Below are 26,872 nucleotides of genomic sequence, written 5' to 3' on the forward strand. Positions count from 1 at the left end.
CAATTGGGGACTGGGGTTGGTCGGATAATTGAAAGGTCGGATAACCGAAAAGTATGAAAAAATCCATTATTAGTGTAGTATATTATTATATCCCATGTAATTAGTATATTAGTATATCGCTATTAACCTATTTCGCGTTGAATTTTCATCGATGTTAAGTCTAACAAAAATTTTTTAAAATAATAATCGTTGCTATTGTATCGTTAAAAATTAGAAAATTAAGCCTCGTTTAAATACTGGCTCCCTTTCATGGTCGAATGAGTGTTGCCAGCTAAAACACGTAAAAATAATAATAAAGTAGCCAAGACATAGCCAAATATTGTAGCGTCACATCACTAGCGGACATTTGAAATTTGCCGACTAGGACGGTCAGTTAACCGAGGTGTTGGTTAATCGGGGGTCGGATAATCGAGGCTCTACTGTAAATGTAATCTGAAGGTGCAATGTCAGGGCTATATGGTGGATGTGACAACACATCCCAACCTAGCTGAAATAATTTTTGGCGAGTGACCAAAGATGTGTGGGGCTTTGCTTTATTGTGCTGGAAAACCAACACCCTTACGATTTGCCAATTCTGGCCACTTTTCTTGAACTGCATCACTCAGTTTGGCAAGTTGTTGAACATACATGTTTGAATTAATCGTTTGGTTTCTTGGTAAAAGTTCAAAGTACAGAATTCCTTTATAATCCCACCTTAAGCATAATCCCTTTTTGGCGAATCTCAGTTTTTGGTGTCGTCTGGGCTGGTTCATCTTGCATCACCCACGATCTTTTCCGATTAACGTTGTTATAAACTATCCACTTTTCGTCGCCAGTAATCAGTTGTTTCAGAAATGGATGAATTTTGTTGCGTTTCAGAAGCAAATCACAGATGCTAATGCGTGGCATCAAATGAATTTCCTTAAGCTGATGAGAGACCCATAAATCCAGTTTCTTGACATAGCCAAGCTGTTTTAATTTTTTTTTAATGCATGTATGCGATACATTGAGCTTCTGTGCAATCTCACGCATTGTGCTATGACGATCTGAATTGATAATGGCCTTGATATGGGTCTCATCAACTTCAACTGGATGGCCAGATCGTTGAGCATTTTTCAGTGAAAAATCACCAGAACGAAATTTGGCAAACCAATTTTGACACTGCCTTTCTTTCAAGGGTTCATTCCCATATACGGCACATAACTTCTTGTGTGCTTGTGATGCATTCTTGCCTTTTCGGAAATAATACAATAAAATATGTCTGAAATGCACGTCTTGTTCTTCCATTTTTAAATTGGGATGAAAACGAAACTAAATAACTAATCAATACAATTTTTTTACTAAATTAAAGGTGAAAGTCCAAACAACAAGAAAACAATATAGGTTAGGTGCTTTGAACACAATGACAAAGCAAAAAAATGTGCTAAGGCAACCTATTGACAAAATCTGCAATCACTTACTTGCCAACCCAATATATATTGCAGCAAACAGAAGAAATTGTAAAAAAAAAAAAAAAAAACTTATTTTTAGCACCACAAAAGTATAGAATTGACTAGAAATGAATGCAAAAAGCATTAAATACTGCAAAATATTTTATTTTAGTAATTTATTTGCACACCTCCTTCACTAATAACATCGAAAATGTGATTTGGCATGCTATCAACAAGGTTTTTTTTATAATCAATATCTCAAGGGAGTTCCAAGCAGTGACAATTGCTTGGTTTAAGTGTTCAATGTCGGCATACTGTGATTTTGCTCATAAATTCGGTCAATCAAGATTTCCCAAACATTTTCTACAGGATTGCAATTAGGAGAACAAACTGGTCAATTTATTTATTTTCAAACGATTGTTTTGTATCTTGTGATACATGGATAGATGTGTTGTTCTGTTGGAAAATAACAGAAATTCTTCTGAATCTATGTTTGTACGGCAACAATTTGTTCTCCAGAACTTGTTGATAGTCGACACTGTTCATGCGACAGGTAATGAATGCCAAATCCGATTCCCTCTACTGAAGTTCCTTCACGAAAAGTACTTGGGCTCTTTTTGTAAATCACTCAGTAGATTTACAAAAAGATGGCACTAAACAATCTGGTCCATCCAAATCAAATTTTTTTTTTCATCCGAAAAGATTACATATACAACAAAAGGGTTGTTATTTCTTGTGCTAGCACAATAGGTCTAAACGAAACAAAAAACTTACCTTATTCCATTGAGTGGCCATATTTTTCCTAGCAAAATCAAGTCAGGCAGTTTGTGCTCAGGCTTCTCATTTGAGATTGAACAATGTTATTGTTGCTGTGTAAAACCCTTAAAACGATTTCGTGATATACTTGAATACCCAAATTATCCTGAATTTGATGCAAAGATGTGGTAGATTAGAGGCTGCATTAATAATTTGTCTGCGGTCTCACAGTGTAAGCTATGAAGGATGTCCACCTTTATGCTTTGATCCATAATTTGCACGATTTTACAAATAATGCTGAACTCCCTTTTTCGAATGCTTCATGCTGTTTGCTACTGCCTGATGACTTAAACCGGTGCTACTCAAAGCCACAAATTGTTCTTTCTTAAAGTCTGTTAAATGGGTACCACGAGGCATGATGAAAAAAAATACTTTCACATTTCAAACTTGTGAGAAAGATGGTGGTTCTGTACTTATGTGGCAGTATTTAAATCGACTTCATCGCTATTCTGCAGTCAGCCTTGAATTAGACGCTCAAGTTTCCTAAAATTACATTTTTATAAGTTAGGTACTGAATTATGCATAAAAAAAATCTATTTCTATCTATCAGTGCATGTTCTGACCTCAAAAGACCAATTTTTTGAGCAGTTCTATACTTTTGTGGAGCACCTTATATGCATACACAGTAGATTCTGCTTTCTTGGGTCATATTGGAGAGTAGATCATTCAACCCAATAATGCAGGTAGACATTATCCCAATAAGATGGAGGGAAAAAGTTCTTTCAATGGTAGTCTACTGAACATGTATAATAATGTATAAAATAAAAAGGGACGTTTACTAAAAAATAAATTAAAGACAGAATGTTTATTTTTATTAAAATATTTGAAAGGCACTGGAAGTGAAGATGGAAAAGCAAAAGTAGGGAACACACCACCACCTGCCCACAAGACATAGTGTGGTTATGTTTGAACTTTTAAATAAGCAATGATAAACAAACATACAAATTTTATTAGCTCAGTAAACTGCCAAATATAAGTTCATATAGTTCAAAAAATAGCAACTAGCTAAATCAGTGGTTCCCAACCTTTTTTCATTAGCGTACCCCGTGACATGTCATATCTCTAGATTGTACCCCGTGACATGTCATATCTCTAGATTGTACCCCGTGACATGTCATATCTCTAGATTGTACCCCGTGACATGTCATATCTCTAGATTGTACCCCGTGACATGTCATATCTCTAGATTGTACCCCGTGACATGTCATATCTCTAGATTGTACCCCGTGACATGTCATATCTCTAGATTGTACCCCGTGACATGTCATATCTCTAGATTGTACCCCGTGACATGTCATATCTCTAGATTGTACCCCGTGACATGTCATATCTCTAGATTGTACCCCTCATTTAAGAAATTTAGTGAGTAACCGTATTGTTAATTTTACATATTGTAACTTTAAATTAAAGAAAAAAAACCTAAAAGAAAAAATGTATAATAAAGTTGTGATTGTTGCAAGGAACATTTTTTATCTAATAATTTTTTAATACTATTAGTTTGTGATACATAATATATTATTTTTTCTGCCATAATAACTAACTTTTTTCTGTACCCCTAAACAACCTATCGCGTACCCCTAGGGGTACGCGTACCACAGGTTGGGAATCTCTGAGCTAAATTATAAAAGATACAGATTTTTAAAATTAATATTAAAAATGTAAATCCACAAAAAACAATGTTTATTGTGGGAATGAACATTTTTGACCATGTACTGTACAATGGTCATCTTCAGGTTCTAAAATGGAAGTAATGAACAGAAAGCACATTTTAATTTCAAATGTGCTTCCTGTTCTATTCATTAATTCCATTTTAGAACCTGAAGATGGCCATTGTACTGGGTCGGAAATGTTCGTTCCCATAATAAAAATTGTTTTTCTGGATTTAAAGTTTTTTGATATTAATTTATCAAAATGTAATGTATTAACTTTAGTTAATACATACAGTTTTTGGAGTTTTGCAGATATAGGATATTTAATTTTTCAGTAGCCAAAACTGGCTTTAAGTAGTTGCCCAACTTGGCAACCTTGATTGTCTTTCACTAGGAATATGTGTAGGTGGCAAGCAGTTAAGTAAGCAAATCAGTGATGATATCTGTTAAATATGAAATAGATTAAGCCATTGGTTTGCTTACTTAGCTGTTGCCACAGTTTCTTCTAGGAACCTCCTTCAAAGTTCAAACTGCTTTGGATAAACAGAGCAGATCAAGCAGATACCAAAAGTGTTTTGTCTCTGTTCCAATCTAACTTCTTTTAGGTCTAGCAAATTCAAGAATATCTATAGAGTATCATTTTTCACTTTAACTTGTGATAATTGATATAATTGCAATGTAAGCTAGAGGCACACTATCTATAGCAGACGTGGGCAAATGCAGCTCTCAGAGCTGCATTTGCCCACGTCTGCTATAGATAATGCAACTCTTTTTGAGTTACATGCGGTTCTTGCTGAAAGTGTTAATTTCTGCTTTTTATTATTATTTTTACAATTTTGTGAAAATATGTTTATTAAAAAAATTCAATAATTGTTTTATAGTATGTAATAAAATCGCAATACAGAACTGCGGCTCCCATGCATTTTGCAAAACCTACATTTCAGCTCTCACTGAACTCTTGCTTGCCCATCCCTGGTCTATAGTTTGCCATTCAAATTACAGTTGTCACTGTTTCAAATAAGAGTGAGTAGACCCAAATAAGCAGCACAAATTTAAATTAAATAGATTATTTCTTTCTATTCTCTACATTTTGGTCCAAATGAACAGCTATTCCAATTAACCTGCAGTCCAATCTGCTATATAGCATTAGGTATGCATATATATATAATAGATTTTAACAATATTAAAACCAATTAAATAAGATTAAAGCTTTTCCTACAAGTTCTGCCATGTTCAATAAATATTTCTCCTTATTACTCTAAAATTGGAATCATCCATCATGTATTTATACAATATGCATGACTGAAATGTATCTGGGAAGTGTAGTTTTTATGCAATCATTGAAGTAAAAAGATAATGCAATGAGCTAATATCAAATTCTGCAGCATTTACATAAATGTCCTCCTGATGTCTTAAAAATTATATGAAAAGAATATGAAGCAATCAAAAGTGTTTGAGTAGTTTAAGAGGTTCTAGAAAGGCCAAAAATTACTTGAAGACAATGTGACTGACAGCAGAAAAAGTTGGAATTTCAATTGGAAATTGTCATGCAGTTCTAACAGATGATCTGAACATGTACAGTCAGAAACAAATGAGTGTTATTGATTACCTCACTGATGCAATTGACAAGGACCTGCCACTTCTACAAAAAATCATCACTAGAGATGAAATGTAGTGTTTTCTTTATGATTCTGAAATCAAATGTCAATCATTCATGTGGAAGTTTCCATCTTCTCCAAGAATCAAATGATTCCACCTGGATTATGCAAAGGATAAGGTAATAATGGACCTGTTTTTTTGACTAGAAAGGCATTTTTCATTCTGCAATTACTACAGTAAATAAGGAGCATATCTGCAATTATTATGACATTTAAGAGAAGCAATTCATGTAAAGTGCCCAGAACAATGGGCAGCTAAGGACTGGATATTCTTTCACAATAACCATGGTCCACCATTCACTTTTTGTTGAAAATTATTTGGCTAAAATGAACACAACACTGCTTTCATACCTGCATATTGATAATTCTTTGAAAATAGCTATATTTAAAATATTTTCATATTAATATATTTTGGCAATACCGTGTTAGTCTCAGAACTTTTGAACTTATCAGATGTGTATGTGGTTTATCAGATGGACATGTTGGTGTGTGACGTGAAGTGTGAGGCTCTGTGGATATTGTGCTGTGTGAACTTTCCCAAACCAAGGCTGAGAAGAAACTGGAAGATTAGAGGAAAGTTTTGAAAGAAAGAGGCATGAAGATTAGCAGAACTAAAACAGCTTATATGACTCTGAATGGTAGAGGCGAGTATAATATTAAAATCCAAAATGTGCTGCTCCCTTTTTGTTCTGAATTTTAAATATCTTGGGACATTTGTTGAGATGGGAGGAGGATTGAACTCGGAGGTGCGTCATAGAATTCAATGTGGATGGATGAACTGGAGGAAGCTGAGCAGTGTGCTATGCGACAAGGAAGTTAGCTGCAGTCTGAAAGGAAAATTGTATAAATCAGTTGTTAGACCTGCAATGTTATATGGAGCTGAGACATGGGCAATAACAAGAGCCCAAGAAAGAAAGATAGAGATGGCAGAGATATGAATGTTGAGATGGATGTGTGGAGTGTCAAGGAAGGATAGAATAAGGAATGATTTTATTAGAGGTTCTGTTAAGGTGGGCCTCTTGAGCAAAAAGATGCAAGAATGTAGGCTGAGGCGATTTGTCCATGTAGAGTAAAGAAACAATTATGTTGGAAAGATCGGAAACTGGTAGTAAAAGGAAAGAGGAAGACCAAAGATGTGTTGGAAGAAGACTTAACCAGAGGAGACTTAAGAGAGAAGAAGCCCTTGATAGGGAGAAATGGAGAAAACATATTAGAGAAGGAAATGCCGACCCCACATAAACGTGGGAAAAGATGAAGATAAATAAGTGTGTATGTAAAACCTGTGTAATATGGATTCTCTACGAAATGACCTAAATGGAAAATAAATCTCAGAATGAAACAATTTTCTATGTAAAATACTATTATAATTCAGAAACCTATGCTTCACAGAAACACAGTAGAAGACTTTGGAATCACTTGTATGACATAACCTGTAAAGCAGAATTGTTTTGACATAACAACAGCAAAATTCTAAATGATTAAGACATTCCAAGGATATTGGGTTTTTATGCAGATTTTTTCCTTTGTGCACCAAATACACATTTAGTGGTGGATGGGGCCATTGAGAAGTCAGGAAATTCCATAGGTGCTGGTATAGTCAGGCTTCAATGTGCTGTCACTGGGAGATCTAAATTTTTATTATATAATTTCAATTAAAATGTAATATGTGAATTGACCATTCAACATATTGATTCTTAGGTACCTATACTAGTGGCTTACACAAAGTATTACTGTGGGCTTACTTCATATTGTTTCTTTTTCTAGAATATTTGTTATTAATGTACAGTACATATTGCCAGATATGTTGAATATGCTGAAGAATAATTCAGGACTTTTTGGGATATTCCAATTTTATTTGAATAATCTTTAAAAATATCTGTAATATCTAATATTTATCTACTTAATGTCATTATTTGATTGAAATCAGCAGATTGATAAATGTGGTTGAAAATCATAGATCTGGCAACTAATTTCAAATATGACAACAGAAATATATTAATATAAAGAATAGATTAAAATCAACCTTGACTCAAAGCTGAGTAAATGCTTGGAGTGCTAAAATTTCTGCTATCCAAGCTTCCATAAAAGTTGTGATGCTTATCTTTATTCAGTCTAGCTGTCCTCTCTTGTTAAATTTAACAATTACAAATGAATTAACTTAAATGTTGGAATATTCTAAAAGCTGTGAGTGACCAATACAGTTGTTTTATAGATCTATATAAAATAGTTAATTAATTAGTGTGGAAGTAAAGATCAGACAGGAAATCCAGTAGCATAATTGGTAACATGTCTGCTTGGTAAGCAGGAGTTGCAGATTCAAAGTCCTACTCCAGACTGATTTTTTCTTCCAGAATATTCTAAAATTAAATTTATTTATTTATAATTATTAAATTTAACAGGAGATAGTGGTCAGTTAGACCAGTATCCTTCTAGTTTAACATACATACTTCTTTATCTTTGCCTTTTCCCTTGTTTATATGGGGTTGGTGTTTCCTTCTAGGGCTATTAAGGCTAAATAATTATTAACTAATTTGGCAGGAGATAGGAAGAACTTTATTCATTTGTTAAGATCAAAACTTAATCTACATGAACCACTACTTGAGATTGCTGTATTTTGCTAGTTAAACTGAAGTCTCTCATGAAAACTTGTATTTGAGCCTACAATGCATTATTTTGGCATTATGTTTTGTTCATTAGTAGATGTGAGTACTTACTTGACCACTTTGCTAAAAAATTTTAAATTGAGACAATGATCATTAAATTGAAAATGACTATACAGCATTTCAATTTTTTCCACTTTACATTTGTGATACTACATTATATCATTACTTTGTATTTTCCATTTAAAAAATTAAACAATAGTATATATCATTGGAGGTTTTCAAGTATTCCAATGTTTGTATTGCTGAATGAAATTGTCTTTGCACATACAGTCGATCCCCCTATAACTCAGTAGATACATTCCACTTTATAAGAATTTCACGTTGTAGGAATCCTTAAATACATGAGCCAATCACAGCCCGACACATGTTAAGTTTATGGACTATGGCTGTTTGAAAGGTTTTCTTCCATAAAATTAATCGATTCTAGACTAATTTGACTCAACATTTCCAAAACACGTATAATTTTTTGGGAATAATCCATATAAACTATGCTATAAACAACAAATTGTAGGATTACTTACCGAGTGTGCACCGTTCGACGTCGCCATCGCTCAAGCTTGTTTTCATTGCGGAGCAGCGCACCAAACCACGCCCACAATTTCTGATAAGTTATTTTTCTGCGAAAAATTTGTTGAACTTTGGAGACATCATTAATAGAAATAATTTTTATGGCCGTTGAATAAGAAATGTTTTTTTCACAAGAAATGTATAAAATTACAGACTTACAGTACCTAATTTATATACTGTACAGACAATAGTAAACTCAACTTACCCGCCTAAACTCTCTGTAGCATGTAAGTAGTTCGGCTGCTCGTCCACTATTGGTCCAGATTAGATCAATCCTGTCGTGACACGAGTCGGTGATGACGTTTTATCGCATTTTACGAGTCTCTTTTAGCATCTTTATACGAATACAGTTGCAATTTTTTCGCTGCAATGTAGAAACTGCATTATATGAACTCATATTATAGGGGGGTCGACTGTATATTAATTATGTATAAAAATTAAAAAATAATTTTATTCATATTGTATTGTTTTACATTAGAATTCCATTAAAACTTTTAACTTTTTACAAGTAATCTACTCAAATTCTACTTGTTTATATTAATATTTTAGTGTGATAGTGAATGAGAATTTATTCATGTTGTAACAGATCTTATGCTAGGTATAATACAAACTAGAAATAGTTTGTACTTGGTCTAACAGATAGTTCCATAAATATGCCATGGGCTTAATTACAGAAACTGAATGACATTAATGCAATGACTACATACTATAGTCATCAATAGTTTACAAGGTTTTAGTCACATGGTGGCTAAAACCTTGTTTGTATTACAGGTTACGTTATCATTTGCTTAAAAATGAAAGCCAAAATGTATTTGTTTTCTTATTTTTATCAGAGTTTTTAGACATTATTAGCCAAAACTTTACTTAAACATTTGACCAAAATTTATTATTAAAAACCAGTTTGTTCCATTCTGGGTTTGAGTCTAAATTAGGAACTTTGGGAATTTTTTTATAATTTATATTCTTGTTTGTAGCAGCTATCTTGAATTTTGTCTTTAGTGCTTTATTAACTTTCAGTCTTGTACATTTAAAAAAGATTTTTTGCAAACTACCTAAATTTTCCTGTAGGTATTTTTTTATAATTTGTGTTATATATTATTCAAAACTTGATTTTTGAATAACTTCAGTATAGCATAGAGAATTTTATAATAGACCTAAATTCATGATATACATAAATTTAATGAGGATCAAATATCTGGCAATCTTGTGACCAGAAGTGATCCAGATTTCTAGATACATACTAAATATATATTTAAAATATAAAATAAACAATGGAAAGTGAAGAACAAAATTTAATGCCGGCCAGTGCTGCCACTATACCCTCTCCAAAATATCAGGTTCTAAGGTAATCCACCAAAATTTTTACCATTCTCTGTCTCCAAAAAATCTGTAGTTATCTATGTTAATTATGTTAATTCTGAAATCTGGTCATTCCATCATGTACCTAATTGAATAAATCTAAATCTAACCAGTACTTCCTCTGAATTGGAAATGATTTAGAGATGTTCCTCTAATTAGAACCTGTTTCTGAATTTAGCAACTTTCACTTACATAATTGAATACATTTAAAAATTTTATATAGATTGTAATGCAGAAAAAGCATCTGGTATGTTTAAGTGTTCATTCAAAATATTGTAAATATCATTGTCTTCATCAATATCTGGTGTTTTGCATATTCAGTTTTTGTGTTGTTTTCTAATATCAACAATCTTTGCATCTTGTAATTGTATCTGACGTCATGACATAATCATCATCATCATCATCATATGTAGATGATGATGATCTGCACATCAAAAGCCATAAATGCATGACATACTCTAAATGAACAAATTTGTTCTTCTATGCCAGGCAAAACGTTGTGTGTTTTAGTTTTCTTTCAGCAGAAGTTAATTGAGCTGTTGAAAATGAAAGTGGTTTATGTCTATTTATTTTTAAATTGATGTATTAAAGATTTGTGTTTGTATTGATTCAAAAATATCAATAATTGTTAATATGTTGATATTATGTTTTCTGATTTTAAATATATCAAATACTACTACTTAAAAATGGGTGTACTTGAACTAAAATCATTAAAAAACTAATATCCGTCAGAGAAAAGTTTGGAAGTGCTAATGTTTTCACATATGTTGAATGGGCATCATCAGGTAAACTAATCCTACAGCTGCTGAAACATTGGGAGATTGCCATACATGTTTGAAGAGGGAAGGATAGTATGATTTATAGTTTGAAGAAAGACATCCTCACTGTGGGGAAGCCTCACAGCGCGGAAGTCTTTGTTTGAACTATAAATCAGGAGTCAACGTCGCAAAAATTAATAGCAGTGTTATTGCAGGTGGCCTTATAAATTTCCACCTGCTCAAGATGTTTGAGAAAGGGTTACTGGGAACAGCTATGTAAGAAGCGTACTTAGTTGATACTCTGCTAGATATTAGGTTTTTTAGTGGTTTTAGTTTTAAATATGTCTTAAAGTTTATAAAATGTTCACATAGAAGTGTAACTAATGTCATCATTAACTTGATTTTTTTTTAATGGACTTAAAGCACTTATTTGTAATGGTTCAAAAATCTATCTTTACCAAAGCATTTTCTGATTGTCTCTGAAATGCCACATCTTAGCAAATGCTGTAGTTCTGTAAAAATTTAGAGCATTTTTTCCCTCAAGAATGAATAAATCAATGAATCACTTTTCAATGATACGTTTTCATGCTGCTAATGATCACTTGATCATATAGGTATCAAGTTTGAAGGAAAGAATATTTAGTGATTTTTAATTTTATAATTGGAGAATAAGCACTACAGTAGTCTGCAAGTCTGCATATTTCTTCAAGATTTTTTTCTGCCGTTCATCATTTTCACCATTAAATAAAATCTTTTTCAGTATTATATCTTTGCCAATAATGAATGACAATGATGACTCAGAGGTCTATACTCATCATCTCTGCTCAAAATGCCATATGTTTAAAATCAGTCTTATCTGTTTAAAAACGAAATTGGCTGATGGAAAAGTTGTTTGACTGGTTTTGCTATACAATTCAGTTTTTAGGTACATAGAAAGAGAAAGTTTTCAGAGCTTAAAGAGTTAATTTGTATTAGTTATAACCTGTTAAAGATGGAAATTTAACAACTATTGAATTTAAAAAGCTTTGCATAAAAACATCAGGAACGAAGTTAAATGTGATATTTATTTTGCTTATAAGGTAATGATTTTAGGAAACAATTTGGTAATATCAATTATAATATTATTTGACTAAGTTTGTAAATTGAAAACATGTGATTTAGGCCTAACAACATAAGCTATAAACAAATTATAGTTAATATGATCAATAATGGCTCTAGTACTGAAAAACAAAATCAAATGTGTTAAAAACTAATAAATTTTAATATAAGTAATTGTAAATATGTACATTAAATCTTGCATAAAGTTTAGGTTTTATGTACTGTCAAGTATTTAGTTTGACCTTGAAGAATTCTTAATAGATTTAAACATTTTGATTCCTACATATGTCAGTGAAGAATTTGTGTTATATTCAAATATATTTTAAAAGCTGGAATTTCTTGAATAAAATCAATTAAATACGTTTTGTACTTTTCCAGCACTAACTTTTCACACAAAACAAATGTTTTTGGCTCAATTTACAGGCCTGTTTCAGATTAGAAACCATTCCAAAAATGAGAGCCATGTTGAGCTCTAAAGTGGAACAATTCAAATATTCTGTGACATTATTTAGTATCTATATATTTAAATAAAATAAAAAATTACATTGGATAATTATATAAATTAAATTATAATAAATCTTAACCACAAAGAAGTGGACAGTTTATATCATTTTTTTAAAATAAGATTAGAGTAAAAATTGCCAAGCTTGTGATGTATTAACGTTTTCTCTATTGATAATGTAAAGCTTTTTAATTGCTGCTTTATAGGTATAATTGGCTTCTATTATTATTAATTTCTTACATCAAGTATTTTTCTTGTTAATTCTTCTTTCCCAGCAAGGAGGCACTCTGGGCTCACTTGCATATTGGGCTAAGGTAGTGGTGTAATTGCCTTTAAGGATGTCATATTTATGTCCTTTTAATCTGGCTCTATTGATTATGTCATTTTTCAAATGGAGGTAGATTGTAGTGACTATCATAATGTCATTGTGAGAGATTTGTCCTATTGGCTACATTTCAATAGAAAATTTCCAATATAAAAAAAAAGTTGTTTATGTATGCTGAATGTGTCTTATATATGTGAATATATATATTGTCATTTTCTCTATTGTAGCTTAAACTGTATGTTCACATTTTGAAGAAATGAATTATTGTTACTATTGCCTTATTATACTATGTCATTGTGTGTAAGAGAAAGTAACAGAGGAAAGGCACAGTTTCATTATAAGAAAAGAACTTGTATCTTATTTATCCAAATTAGTTTTTTTTTTAAATTATTATGTAAACATTTAACTTAATAGTGTTCTGTCATTAATAATTAAGATTATAGAATTGTAGAAATACTCTACTGGACTAATATTATATATGTCTTAACTTATCCAGTTATTTATTATAAACAAAAATTTACAATTGGTTGTGATTCGAATGATATTGAATGCAAAATAAAATAGTGAAATGAAATAAATATTTTAACAGCGATTGTAAGCAATTGTTTTTGTTCTATAATTCATTGCTTACCTCTTCATTTGTAATTTGAATGTGATTTTATATGATAAAATCAAAATTGGCAAAGTGAAAAATGAAGATTGGAATTGAAGAATAATTCTTTGTTCTTTTTCTTGAGTAATAACAAATTTGAAAGCCAGTTGGTTTCTGCCTTGCTAGCAAAACTTCAGATTCAACTGGCCTTGGAACCATTAACGAAATGCTGTTATCATTGATAAGGATACAGACAGTTTCTGTCAAACTGTAACATATAGTTTTAGATTATAATTTTATTCATAATAAAATTTTTTTAGGATTATAAAGCAAAGTAAACAAATGCAAACATTATTTTTCCTGAAATAGTTGCAATGTTCCATCACAATCATATTAGATTGTTTCATCTGTTCAAGCTTTGGAGTATGCACAGTTACATATAAACTATTTGATATATTTTTACAGATTTTCCCCCTATTTATTACTTTTTCTGTAATAGCTTAATTTGTACAAATTGTTTAAAACTTTTTATTCTGTTTTTGTATTCATTTTTCTGGAAATTTTACTTGAGAAAGCTCAGTAATTAAAAAGAAATTACTTGTTCATTGTAAAATTCATTTTATTTAAAGCAATTTTCAACATAAGTCATACATTCAATGTGAAAAATGCTCTAGAAATTTTTATTTTAATGTTTCTGATGCATTCACTGATGTATATTTATTTTATTAATTCTCTAATAGATGGCATTTTGTTATAGAAATTATTTAGACTAACCTTTCTAGCAGGATATTTTGGGTTCATTTTGGAATCTGAAAGCATCTCTTTAATTTGTTTCTGATAGTTTTGTGTTCAAACAAATTAGAGTTTGGGAGAAGTTATAATTTTATAAATTGTTGATAGATATTAATTAATGATATTGACTATTTCAGACAAATTAAGAGTTACTGATATAAATGATTTTCTAGGAATACTAAAAAAAGAAAAAATATTTATTTGCATATTTTTCATAAAAATTATATATCAAATATCAATGTTAAAAAAAATTTATACTTTTTGGATGGTCAACCAGAAAAGAAATGAGATTGAGGATAGGTTAAAGCTATGTTAACGATTAAAAAAAAAATTCATCAAGAACTAATGTAGGAAGGTAAAATTTGTCAGTTATTGACGGTTATATGTTGAATAGATTTAGTTATGGATTTAGTTGACATTCGGATGTTTTGAATAAAAATACAGTAGAGCGTCAATTTTCCAAAAGTCAATCATCCGAAAGAATTTTAGTCGGAAAATTTAAATTTTTGCCAGTGCTATGGCGCTTCAATCTTTGGCTATGTCTTGGGCTACTCAAATATTTTACGTTTTTCATACTAAATTAACATCTGAAGTATAATTTTTTATATTTTTTTTGTTTCTACAAAATAAAAAATTAATTTTTAACAATACAATAGTCTTTGTTAGGTTTAACATAGACGAAAATTAAACGCGAAGCGACACGCAACGGAGAAAAATTTCGACATGGGATACGTTAAACTATTTTTTCGTACGTAAATCAGTTATCCGAAAGATCAGTTATCCGGACAACCCCAGTCCCCAATTGATTCGGAAAATCGATGCTCTACTGTAATTTGATTCACCTATGTCAATATTGTTCAGATTTTTAAATTGATAATACATGTTTATTTTTCTGTGTCTGATATTATTATTAATTTGAAAAGAAATATCTACAATTTCAGTAATATACAAAATTTTACAAACTTAAGTACTATTTATTTTTTTAAATGTTTTTATGTATATTTATATCAATCTACTAGTACTGCAATATATTAGTATTGACCAGTGCTATTTTTAATTAAATCACAATAATTTTTGCATGCAACAGTAAAACATGAAAAATACTGGCAATGCTATATTGAATCCACATGTTATGTACTAATGCATTTATAATACTATAATAATTTTTACTATTCACTATGTTGAAGTTAGATAATTTCATAGTTACAATGAACCATGGAACAATGCCAGTGCAAGTATAAGTTTCCAGTATAGTCACCCAAGCCAATAAGGTTTATGGGGAGAAATGAAGCAAAGAGTGATCCACTAGCAGCATTTGATCCAGAGTGAATGGCTGCTAAACAGTATCTGTTCTCCATGTTAAAGGTGGCTGCTTTATGATAAATCAGTGACCCTTAATTAACATGGACTTGTATACCTGGCTTTAGGCTAATATAAAGGCACATTCACTTTCATGGATAAAACAAAAATGATAGTTACACATTTATAGCATGATATCAACTTGGATGTCACCTGGATTAATAAGGTCCAAGTTCATGGATTAGGCAGAGGTTTGTTTGAAAAATCTTCCCGTCTCTTGGCCATCAGTGGTGAATGCAGCATTAGCCCTAGTATAGTTGCTTCAACACAAACACATTTACCACCTCACACAATGGACAACACATAACAATCCAAACGAAGTGCTTCAGCAGCAATCTAGCCACTGATCATCAAGGATTGTAAACCATGTTAACAGATGAAGTGTATTAAAAAATGAAGAAATTCATCATTTATGCCTACTTACACAATCACAAAACTCAAAACAGACATGAAGCTTACAGGTAGACACTCCATGATTAATTCACACAAAAATACACATATCTCATTGTTACAGAGCAAAAGGTTGTTGATTAGAGAAAAAAAAATTATACACAACAACCTTATACCACAAGCAATGCTTTAACATATCAAACAAGTTGCACAGCAGATACATCAACAAAGACACTTGCAAAATACTGTATATAGGTTTAGATTTCACAGAAGGACTAGAAATACCAAAATACACATTCAAACTGAGATGAAAACTTTACACTTTCTAAACACATACATGTTATCAAAATATTCAACCGGAATCAACGCTTTCAGATATATATACAGTAGTTTATTCTGGTGCTGTCACTGTAGTCACATATCATACTCTTAAACAGACAAATAATAACCCTGCCTGGGAAAGAAGACTAGAAAAAATAAATAAATAAATAAATAAATAGCATTAGACAATATATAGAAAGCCTGATACAATATTCTAAAAATAACATAACACACAACTTGAACGATACGATATGCACATGCAGGACATGCAGGAATACATGGAGTCAAACAAAAACTTGCAGCTAAATCACAGAGACTGAAATGTTGAAAAGCCTATATGTTATAGAAACAACAAAATAAATTATTCACAAACAGTGAGGTACTATTTTACAGATGGTTACATATCAAACCTACCACATAATCACGGTACAATAGCACATCAACAGAAAGACAATAATTCATAGACATTGGTCTACTCTTTGGTCCAATCATTTGGATCAAACAAGAAGAAAACATGTCCTGTGTTAAAGTAAATATACACAATATCCAACACAGTACAAAGAGCATGCAGTTGGAAGAAACCTGGAGACAACATTCACAATTTCCAATAAAAAAAATTTTACCTTTCTATGCCATGAACTAGTCAAACATTTTACACACACAGTCCACAAGACATGCCAAAATTTCTTAAATGTGGTGTCAATACATGAAACCAAAAAACTACAACACCAAAAACCTTACGCAATACAGACTAATCATGTGCCTTCCTACATTCTATTAAATATTTACTTCATGCATCACAAACAAAATATGCCATTACAGAACAATACAACATTCTCACAGAGCAACAAAAAAATTCTTGTAGAAACCACGTGGAGTGCAAAGAATGGTTACTCAGATTTAGTTATTCTTGCCAAGCACACAAATAATGTAGAACCTATATATAGCATATACATTAAGGGAAGGCATTCAGCAGCAACCCACATTCTTAGTTAGTGCATGCACTACAGTTATACAAAATACATCCAATACTTTTATATTTTTATAAAACACAATGCAGACAGAACAGAATAAAACTGCTGGCTTACTTATGGATGCCTCTTTGGAGAGATGGAAGGGTTTGTGATTTTGTGATTGCCATTGCAAGAAACTATAGGAAGCATATTTTAAACAACACAACACTTATGGCTGTATTCTGTAGACTGAGTAAACAGAGAGTTGACAAACTCTAGTTAAGTCTAACTCTGAGTCAGATTACAAGTTATCCATTCTTCATATTTAGATAAAAATGTATCTTTATGGTAGTGAAACCTTAGAGTTAATGTTTTAAAACAATCCTGCATTTGAGATTAAATAAGTAATCTTTTGTAAGCTGCATCTTGATTGGTTGCAAGAAAACACATGTATAGAAAATGGTGAAAACATGGATATTAAATGCACAATGTAATTTCAGCACTTTAGAGAAAAAATTACTACTAGAATTAGTAGAAAAACATAAGCAAAGCTAAAGGAATTTTTTTAAATGTTGTTAGTTGATGTTTTTCACTAAATCAACCTAATAAACATCTTTCTGTATCCTTTTTTATATGGTATTGGAAAATAAATTCACCTTCACTTGATTGTTCCAGATCATTTCTTTTATCACAATTAATATTTCAAATTATATATGCCATGTAGGATACATTCCAACAATACCATAATAATAGTAATAATAATAATAATGGTTATTTTTGTTGAATCTAAATATGTTTTTTTTTTTTTTTTTAATNTTTTAAATTTTAGATAGTGCATTCTATAACTTTATGAAATTTTTTTGCATTGATAATTTGTCTTTTGCTTTATAGTTTTTTTATGTTTATAAATAATATCTCATAAACAGTCAGGCAACCACATGGCATATTAGTTGTAGTGAAATACATTATTGCTGAATAAGTTATTCAATAAGCATTGTTCTTAAAATTAGTTTTTCATATTTATTACCAATTGTCTTGTATTTTTTTTTAATGTAGTTCTTATGTACAGTACAGTATTTCATTATAAACTCTTCATTAATGACAATGAAGAGCCTGTAGTGACATACTGCTATTAAACAGCAGTGTACATTAATTATCATTTGTTCATTTTGCTAATTGGACAGTTATTTCAATTTTCAAGGTATTTTAAATAAAAATTAGTTTCTTTTAAAATAACTTTTTTCATAGTTTGAAATTTTTTCCTTCTTTTAACATAATGGAAAATAAGATTTATGCTCTACAGATTTTTGCCTTGTGAATAGTTTTCATAGAATAGATTGTGTTCTTAAAGTAAGAGAGACATTTATTTATGATAGTATGATCTGTTTTAATGTAACCATATTTGTAATATGTAAGAATAACATTAATGAATTGTTATTACAGAATTCTAACAGAATAATTTAAATGAGTTATAGTTGAATTTTTTTTTTTAATTTACATATGTTACAACAAATTACTTATTCAAGTTTTGGAAATCTGAAATCATTAATTGTGTTTAAGTGTTGGCGTCTAATTTGTTTAATTTCTTTATTTTCTCTTCTGAGATATTAAACAGTATCTCAGAATGGGTAAAGTTTAATTAAGAAACGAAATGTGGCACTGTAGCTTGCGTATAAAAGGTTTAATACTATTAAATTTTGGTTCTTAATGAAAGGTCAACAGGGTGAAGACATAAAAGTGATCATGTGTCATATATCTTAATGAATATTTTACTTGTTATTAGTGTTTAAAATTTAAAAAAATAAAATAAAACTCGTCTCTACCCTGAAAGTAAGCTTTTTTTGTCATTTTATAATAGTACAGTAAAGCCCGTTAAGATGTTCTCGCCTAAAATGTTAGAATGTGTATGGAGACACATTTTAGTTCAACCACTTTGACACTTAATAACTAACTCCTATGTTAAACCATCTGACTTTGATTCTGACCACTTTGACCACAGAAATTATTAGGCTTCAAACAGGGTGAACAAAATCATGCCCTTCACACAGTCTAACATCCATACATATAGAAAAAAACCTCGAATCTTTTGCTTAATTAACTTGAAATTTCAAGATGTTCCAAGTCCAAAAATGTAAAAATTTGGGAGAGGTCATTTTTTGATCGAGCGCTACACTTTGTTATATATCCTCTGTTATATATAACAGCCAGAAAAGTAAAAATTATCGAATACATATTTATATATTACTCAGAGGAGTCTTTTAGCTTTGAAATAAAGAGTTTTTATGTTTTATCTTTGTTAGAACTGTATTTATTGAATCTTTTATTCTGAGATCACGTAATGACATCAGAATTTCTGGGTCTCTTTCGGTAACTAGTCTGCCCCTGGTTGGAGTCGGAGTTGGAGTCGATAGATTTTTACGCGACTCCACAGCCCTGGAAATGGGTAAAATCTTTCATTGAATAAACAGGATGAAATTGAGAACAATATAAAAATTTTATGTATAATTGTAATAATTTTTTTTCTATTCGAGACTATCTCTTATGTAATGAAACTGTTTTGTATTTTAAAAGTAATGTAAGATTACCAATTTTTTATAAATCAGAGAATTTAAGAACTAAGTATCACATATATAGTATTTTTAAAATTTAATATTGTTTGTATATTATTCAACTAATGTAAATATGTTTATATTAATGTATGATATGATCACATTACATTCTCATTCCTTTTGTATATTCCTAAATAGGAGAGATAGATACATTATTGATTTTCCAGCACCGTTTTTTAGTTTGATAAATGTTATGAGAAGACATTTAAAATAAGACTAGTATAGAGTAAATGCCACAGATAGCAACTTATAGTGCAAATGCAAATGCATACTGTATATAGTTCAAATACATTCACTTGAATTATCTACACTGCAGTTGATTCTTCCATTTTGTGGGATTTTTAGTTTACTGTACATAAATTTAGTTTTATATATGGCTTTTAGAAGCAAGTGACAGTATGGTATCAAACATAAAAATCTTTCCATATTGATATAAATGTGGGGTTTAGATGAATAACATTCCTAAACCGTTAAGACAATAAATTTACGAGGGTTGCGGGGTAGACGAGGAGAATGAGAGAGAGGGACGAGTAAGGGGATAAGAGAGGAAGGTGACAGTTGGTAACAGCACGAAAGTAAGAAAGGACAAAAAAGACGTTACGAATGCTGGAAGATTATTGTCATTTCTAGTTCTCTATTTCAATCACTATTTCTACATAAATAAGGTAGAACGTTTGAAAAACTGGACTGTGCAGAAGCTGTGACTTGCATTGTATTGATTTATTTATTAGCTGTTTTTTAATAATAAAGAAAGGACAAAGCCCAATTATAACTCGTCAGAGACTGCATTTCTTAACTAAATACACTCAAACAAACCTTTACATACGCAGCCGTAATTTAATAGATAAATTCAAACGTTTTCGATCATATTCAATGGTCTTTATCAAGAAAAAACTGAAAAATCGAACTTCAAACCAAAAATTTGTGTTACGATACAGGCGTAATTGGGCAACGCCGGCCAAAAAGTATCGAGCCCTAGTCCTGAAGATTTGCAGGAACGATGCAAAACTTGGGTTTTTGACGGATTGCAAAAAATGCAATGTCTTTCCAATGTCGATTTGGAGATTAGAATATCTTTTTAAAAACGTTCCAAAAATAACGCCTGTATCGTAACACAAATTTTTGGTTCGAAGTTCGATTTTTCAGTTTTTTCTTGATAAAGACCATTGAATATGGTCGAAAACGTTTGAATTTATCTATTAAATTACGGCTGCATATGTAAAGGTTTGTTTGAGTGTATTTAGTTAAGAAATGCAGTCTCTGACGAGTTATAATTGGGCAACGCCGGCCAAAAAGTATTGAGCCCTAGTCCTGAAGATTTGCAGGAACGATGCAAAACTTGGGTTTTTGACGGATTGCAAAAATGCAATGTCTTTCCAATGTCGATTTGGAGATTAGAATATCTTTTTAAAAATGTTCCAAAAATAACGCCTGTATCGTAATACAAATTTTTGGTTCGAAGTTCGATTTTTCAGTTTTTTCTTGATAAAGACCATTGAATATGGTCGAAAACGTTTGAATTTATCTATTAAATTACGGCTGCATATGTAAAGGTTTGTTTGAGTGTATTTAGAAAGGACAANTAGATAATAGTTAATATATTAACTATTTGTCTACAAATTAATGTGCAGTGTTTTTGACAATATGATTTACTTATATCAATAACACAGACAGTTCCTTTAGTAAAATTTGGGAGTTTTTGCAATACATAAACTATTATTTGACTTCATTGTATAAAAACTTAAACTTTCAAATTTTACTTGTACTGAATTTCTTATTATATTTAGCATTTAACACAAATGTTTTTAGAGATGATGGGGAAAATTTTAAAATTATTTTTATCAAGTCATTATCAGTGTTAAAAGCAAAAAAAACTGTGACCAAATACACAAATATAATTATAGTAACTTAGTTATTGAAGAATTTAAACACAGCACTATCCACAAGTCACTTGATCATTTAAATTTTCAACTAACAGACTAGAAAAATTATTCAAAATAAGATCTTTTATGTTCAATATGCAATTTTACAGCATTCCAATTATTTGTTACAAATCTCCAATTACAATAGTTTTTAATCTTCCTGATCTTAGTAAGTCATTCACTCTTCCTATTTCTTTCAATGTTTTGTTTAATTTGTAAAATATTTTCCAGATTTTAACAGTCCCTTAATTTTTTAGTAACATATTCACTGCTACTTAGTTTTTATTCAGCTTTCACTGCTTAAAAAAGATAGAAAGAAAATGCTTTATACAATTAAGAAAAATATGTATAAAAAAAAAGTCAAGTGTTTGAAATTGTCTTATTTTCAAAATGCTCTAAAACAAATTCTCATACTATAAATACAAAACTTTTTTTTGTGAAGTATCTAATCAGTAGAGCTAGGAACACCTAGGCACTAAAAGTCATGTAAATGTCATGTAATAACAAACCTTATAAGTTATAATTTATAATTTTTAGTGCTTAAATGTCCTAGCTCTACTGATCAGTAACAAATATTCTGTAAAAGAAACATTTACTGATCTAAGCTGTCTTTGCAATCTGTACTGTAGAATTTTGTAACTGAGAAATGAAACAATAAAGCATGACAATCTAAGTTATATGCACAATAATATTTAACTATTTCAAACCAGTTTTAGCTGTTCTACTAGTTTTCTTAAAATATTTTCAATTCAATGATTTTAGGCCACTCTGTAAATTGATACATATGAACTTTTATATATATATAAAACTGCCATGGTTATTTATTTATATTTCTAGCTAAATTAATCAAGAACCATTTTTATAGAATCTATGAAACAATAAGTAATAAATTTAAAATTCTACAAACTAGATTAAATTAGCAGAACCTCATTTCTTGATGCATATAATAATAATAATTAACTTCAATGCAGCTTTCTTAAAGTTATGTTCATAAATCAACTTATGAAATACTTATTTAAAATAGGATATTTTAAATAAGTATTTCTATCTGGTCTACTATAAGATGTTCTATTATTGATTTTAGTTGTAAACTTTTAGAATAATGAGAGCTTTTAAGTCAGAACATAGTGACTAATTGATTTCCTTTATTATTTAGAAATAAAAGACAAATTAAAATATGACATGACTATTTTATAAAAATCTCAAATGGTTATTTATTTCAAATTCTTTTACATAATCCAAAAATTTATATAAAAAAACTGGACTTTTACATGATTCAGATGGCATGCTCTTAGAACTGTTTGACCTATTTTTCATTTCATTAATTTAAAATGAATTAGTTTGAAACTGATGCTATTTCTTCATAAATGATTGCACTCAATTTTTACTACCAATTTTTTTTACATAAAGTTGTTTTATTTTTAAATTTTTTATGTGTAAGCCATTGTTAATTATTACATAATTATTTTTATATAAAACTATTAATGTTACTAAAATATCTTTAAAAAATTAAGTAAAAACTGCAATATATTACAATTTTATACAGTATAAGTTATTAAAACTACCAAATAGTGACATAAATGCTATGTAACTGTAACATTAAGTTGAATTAGGAAGTCCAAAAAACACAAATTAAAACACACTTACAAAACTTCATATTATTGTTAATCTTTAGGAGTTCAGGTAAATAAGCAAAAAATTTTTCTTTTCACACAAATAACTTCAACATGGAGCTGATAAAATACAATTGTTATCAGTTATGTTGTGTTAACAGGCCTTTAAATGTTAAATGTTTTGTTTTTAATCATTATTTGCTTGCAATATAGTAGTTTTAAGTTGTTAGCATTTCTTACTTCAATTATATATTAACTATTGTTAAAAGACAGCATTGCAAAAAACAGCAGGTAAACAATACAATATGAATTAATATTAATGATGATTAATCATTAAGGATATACAATTTTTCTAATTGTTTTGACATGTTCTTTTAATGTCAATCAACAAAACCAGGATTTTTATTAATTATAATCTTACTTATTTACTACCCCACTTAAATGTTATCAGTTAATTATTATTATAGTAGGCAAGTATCAATAATTACAATGGATAATACTATATATAATGATTTATNAGTGATAATATATTTCTTTAAATATTTAGGAAGAACTAATTGCTAGCATTCGAAGGAAATTAAACACTTTGCATATTGAACAAGTAGCCATAAGGGAAGAAATATCACAAAATGATATTTTAGGCCAAGATATTACTGCAAGAGTTGAAGAATTGGCTAAACAAAATGAAATAGAAAAATACAGGCTTCATGTAGAAGAACTAGACAAAATTATCAACTTATTGCTTTCTCTGTCAGGACGATTAGCACGAGCTCAGAATGCTTTAACAAATCTTTCAGACGATGTCAGCCATGAAGAAAAAGTAAGATTTTAATTAAAATTAAATATTTATGATTAATGTAAACATTGCTTATATAGGTAATAAAATTAACTTGTAAAATTAATTAATTTACAAATTGTTTTTAAATTATATTTTCAGAAAATTTTAGAAGCAAAACGTGATAAATTAAGGGAACAACATGAAGATGCATGTAGATTGAAAGAGAGCATTGATCGCAGAAGTCAGCAAGTCTCTACTTTCCTTCATCAATATCTCACAGAAGAAGAGTATGCAGACTATGATCACTTCATCAAAATGAAGTCTAAACTATTGATGGATGCTAGAGAAATTGAAGATAAAATTAAATTGGGTGAAGAACAACTATCAACTCTCTGTAACAGATTGGATTGGTTAACATGGAAACGTAATGCATCTTGAATGTCTATCAATGTTCTGTTATTATGTAATGTTACTTAATCATGTCTGCTGGTTTCAGACATAAAAGGTAGCAACAGAAATTATAAGAATCTACTTTCCATTTATTAACTTACCATGTTATATCATCTGTGCCAAAGTTAATCTGCAGAATATAGATTCTGCAACTCATATATGCCTAAATTGCCAAGTGTTAAGTGAGATAAAATTTTGTGAATATCTTACTTTATCTTTATTTGTAAAGCAAAATTCATCTTCATTGAATGATGAAAATCATTCCTTGTATAATGTATTTATCTGATGACTTGGATATGAAAGACTCGGTCTTTCATTGTTATTTTCTTTTCATTTTTTATATATACATATTCATATAAGTATACATTGTATTTCTTTTAATTTAGCATACTACTATCTATATACATTTCAGCAAAAGATAATATTTAGAAGTCATATTTTTGGTGCTCACAATTTTTTTCATTTGAAACAATTTGACTTTTGAATTGTTTCATTTTCTAAACATTTAGTGTCACACTGTAATTATAAAATGATACTGTGAATATCACAGCTTCATATTTACAAACTGTAATTTGTGTTGTTCAACTTTTATAATCAATGTTAAAAGTAAACTGGTTATTGGGAGACATGTAAGCATATTTTATGCTAGCATGTCATTATTTTTGTAGAAAACTCTGGGTTACTTGAACCCATGTATTTCTAAGGTCAACCCATTTTGTACATTATTGTGATGATATTCCCAATTTATTTCCCCCTTTCCATGCTGTCAATAACATAGGGCTGTTATTATTATTATTATTTTTTTTTATATTTTAGATACTGAAAGTGTACATATCTCATTGACAAGCATTGGATTGGTCTGTGATTTTATTTTTTTTTGCCACAGTAGTTAATAAAGTTATTTGATAAGTTATAAGTTATTTTTGTTTGAATATGATTTATAGTTCTAATTAGAAATAGCATTAAAACCAATGTTTATGAAAATTTACTGAATCAAATTGCATTTCACTTAGGAAATTTTATACAATTGAAATGGCTGCTGGCAATCAATTTTGGATCTATCATTAAAACTTCTTATATATAATTTTTTTTAATATTTTGCCAAAATATTCTTCTAAACTATTATAAGAATTAAATTTGAATGTTTACTGATTAATAAAAACTACAGTTCTTTCAACATATTTAAGTTTTCTGTTCTAAATCAATTTTTATAACAATCTAATAGACTAAAACGTGTAAATTGGGTATAATCATAATTATATAATTTATATCCCTAAGAAGAATTATTTTCGTGGAAACGAAAAAAGTAAAATGGATAGTATATAAATTTCTCCAGTTTAAATGAATTTCTAAAAATCACTATCTAAGACACATCAATATACATTAAATTCATCAGAAAAAGTGATTCTGTTTTAGTAATTCATGATTACATGATCAGTGAAATCTAGATAGAAAATATAGAATGAAATATGTAAAAGTATTTAGATAATTTCGAAGTAGAAACAATTTATATATTCAGTAATCACTTTAAAATAAGGAAAATTTTAATATTTTTCAGTACTTCAAAAATTCAAAAAATGATGTTTAAATTCTGTGTAATCAATAATTATTTTAAATGCAAAACAAATGTTAAATTGCGCAATCATGAGATAAATTCAAGTTAAAAATGTGCAATGTTTGGAAATCAATATAATTGCTTGCAAAAATGTTCGTAGAATTTCATAACAAACTCCGAAAAATTTGTCCCTTATGCATTGTAGTAATCTATCCCTCGTCCGGTTGCCACAATAGAGGTAATCAGAGGAGAAACAGGGTTCAGCATAACCGGTTCAAACACTTCATGAAAATTTCTAATGTTCCGACCAAAACTCGAAAACAGGTCCCTTGAGCGGCAGGCTGGTGTCTTTACTTCATGGCCATCTTAAAAGGATTTAATGTCGTTAACTTTTTCTTTATAAACAGGAAAAGAAAGAAACTTTTATTTTACTCTTAATTGTTTTCATAGCATCAATTTACTGCTGCAACGTCGATTGTATATCCTTTATTTCGAAGAAAACGAAGCGAATCTAGGAGTTTTAACTACTATTGGTAACACCAAAGCTTCGATATACAATGGTAATGTGAGGTTTACGTTACATACTCGAACATCAAACCCCGTTTTTCGAATGTGCAACGTAAAATCTTGCTGCCTTTGGATACTGAACTTTAACCCGAAGCAGACCTTGGAGAAGGTCGAAAGCGTTCGTTACACGATTTATTAAACGTTTTTATATTAATATTGTTTTATTA

The 26,872-nt window shown here is 29.9% G+C and overlaps 2 protein-coding genes across 2 annotated transcripts; one reads left to right on the forward strand and one right to left on the reverse strand.

Annotated features, from left to right (window-relative positions):
- Positions 1-681: 681 nt before the first annotated feature.
- Positions 682-1,266, reverse strand: LOC111626529 (histone-lysine N-methyltransferase SETMAR-like). Its single transcript, XM_023369930.1, has one exon. The coding sequence runs from the start codon at positions 1,264-1,266 to the stop codon at positions 682-684; it is 585 nt and encodes a 194-aa protein (XP_023225698.1).
- A 4,988-nt stretch (positions 1,267-6,254) lies between these two features.
- LOC111626530 (protein Shroom2-like) lies at positions 6,255-25,503 on the forward strand. Its single transcript, XM_023369931.1, has 3 exons — positions 6,255-6,422; positions 23,903-24,175; positions 24,293-25,503. The coding sequence occupies exons 1-3, from the start codon at positions 6,255-6,257 to the stop codon at positions 24,569-24,571; spliced, it is 720 nt and encodes a 239-aa protein (XP_023225699.1). The 3' UTR covers positions 24,572-25,503.
- Positions 25,504-26,872: the final 1,369 nt, after the last annotated feature.

The sequence above is a fragment of the Centruroides sculpturatus genome, unplaced genomic scaffold (genome assembly GCF_000671375.1).
Source record: "Centruroides sculpturatus isolate CEXI.00-Female unplaced genomic scaffold, Cexi_2.0 scaffold398, whole genome shotgun sequence".
Lineage (NCBI taxonomy): Eukaryota > Metazoa > Arthropoda > Arachnida > Scorpiones > Buthidae > Centruroides > Centruroides sculpturatus.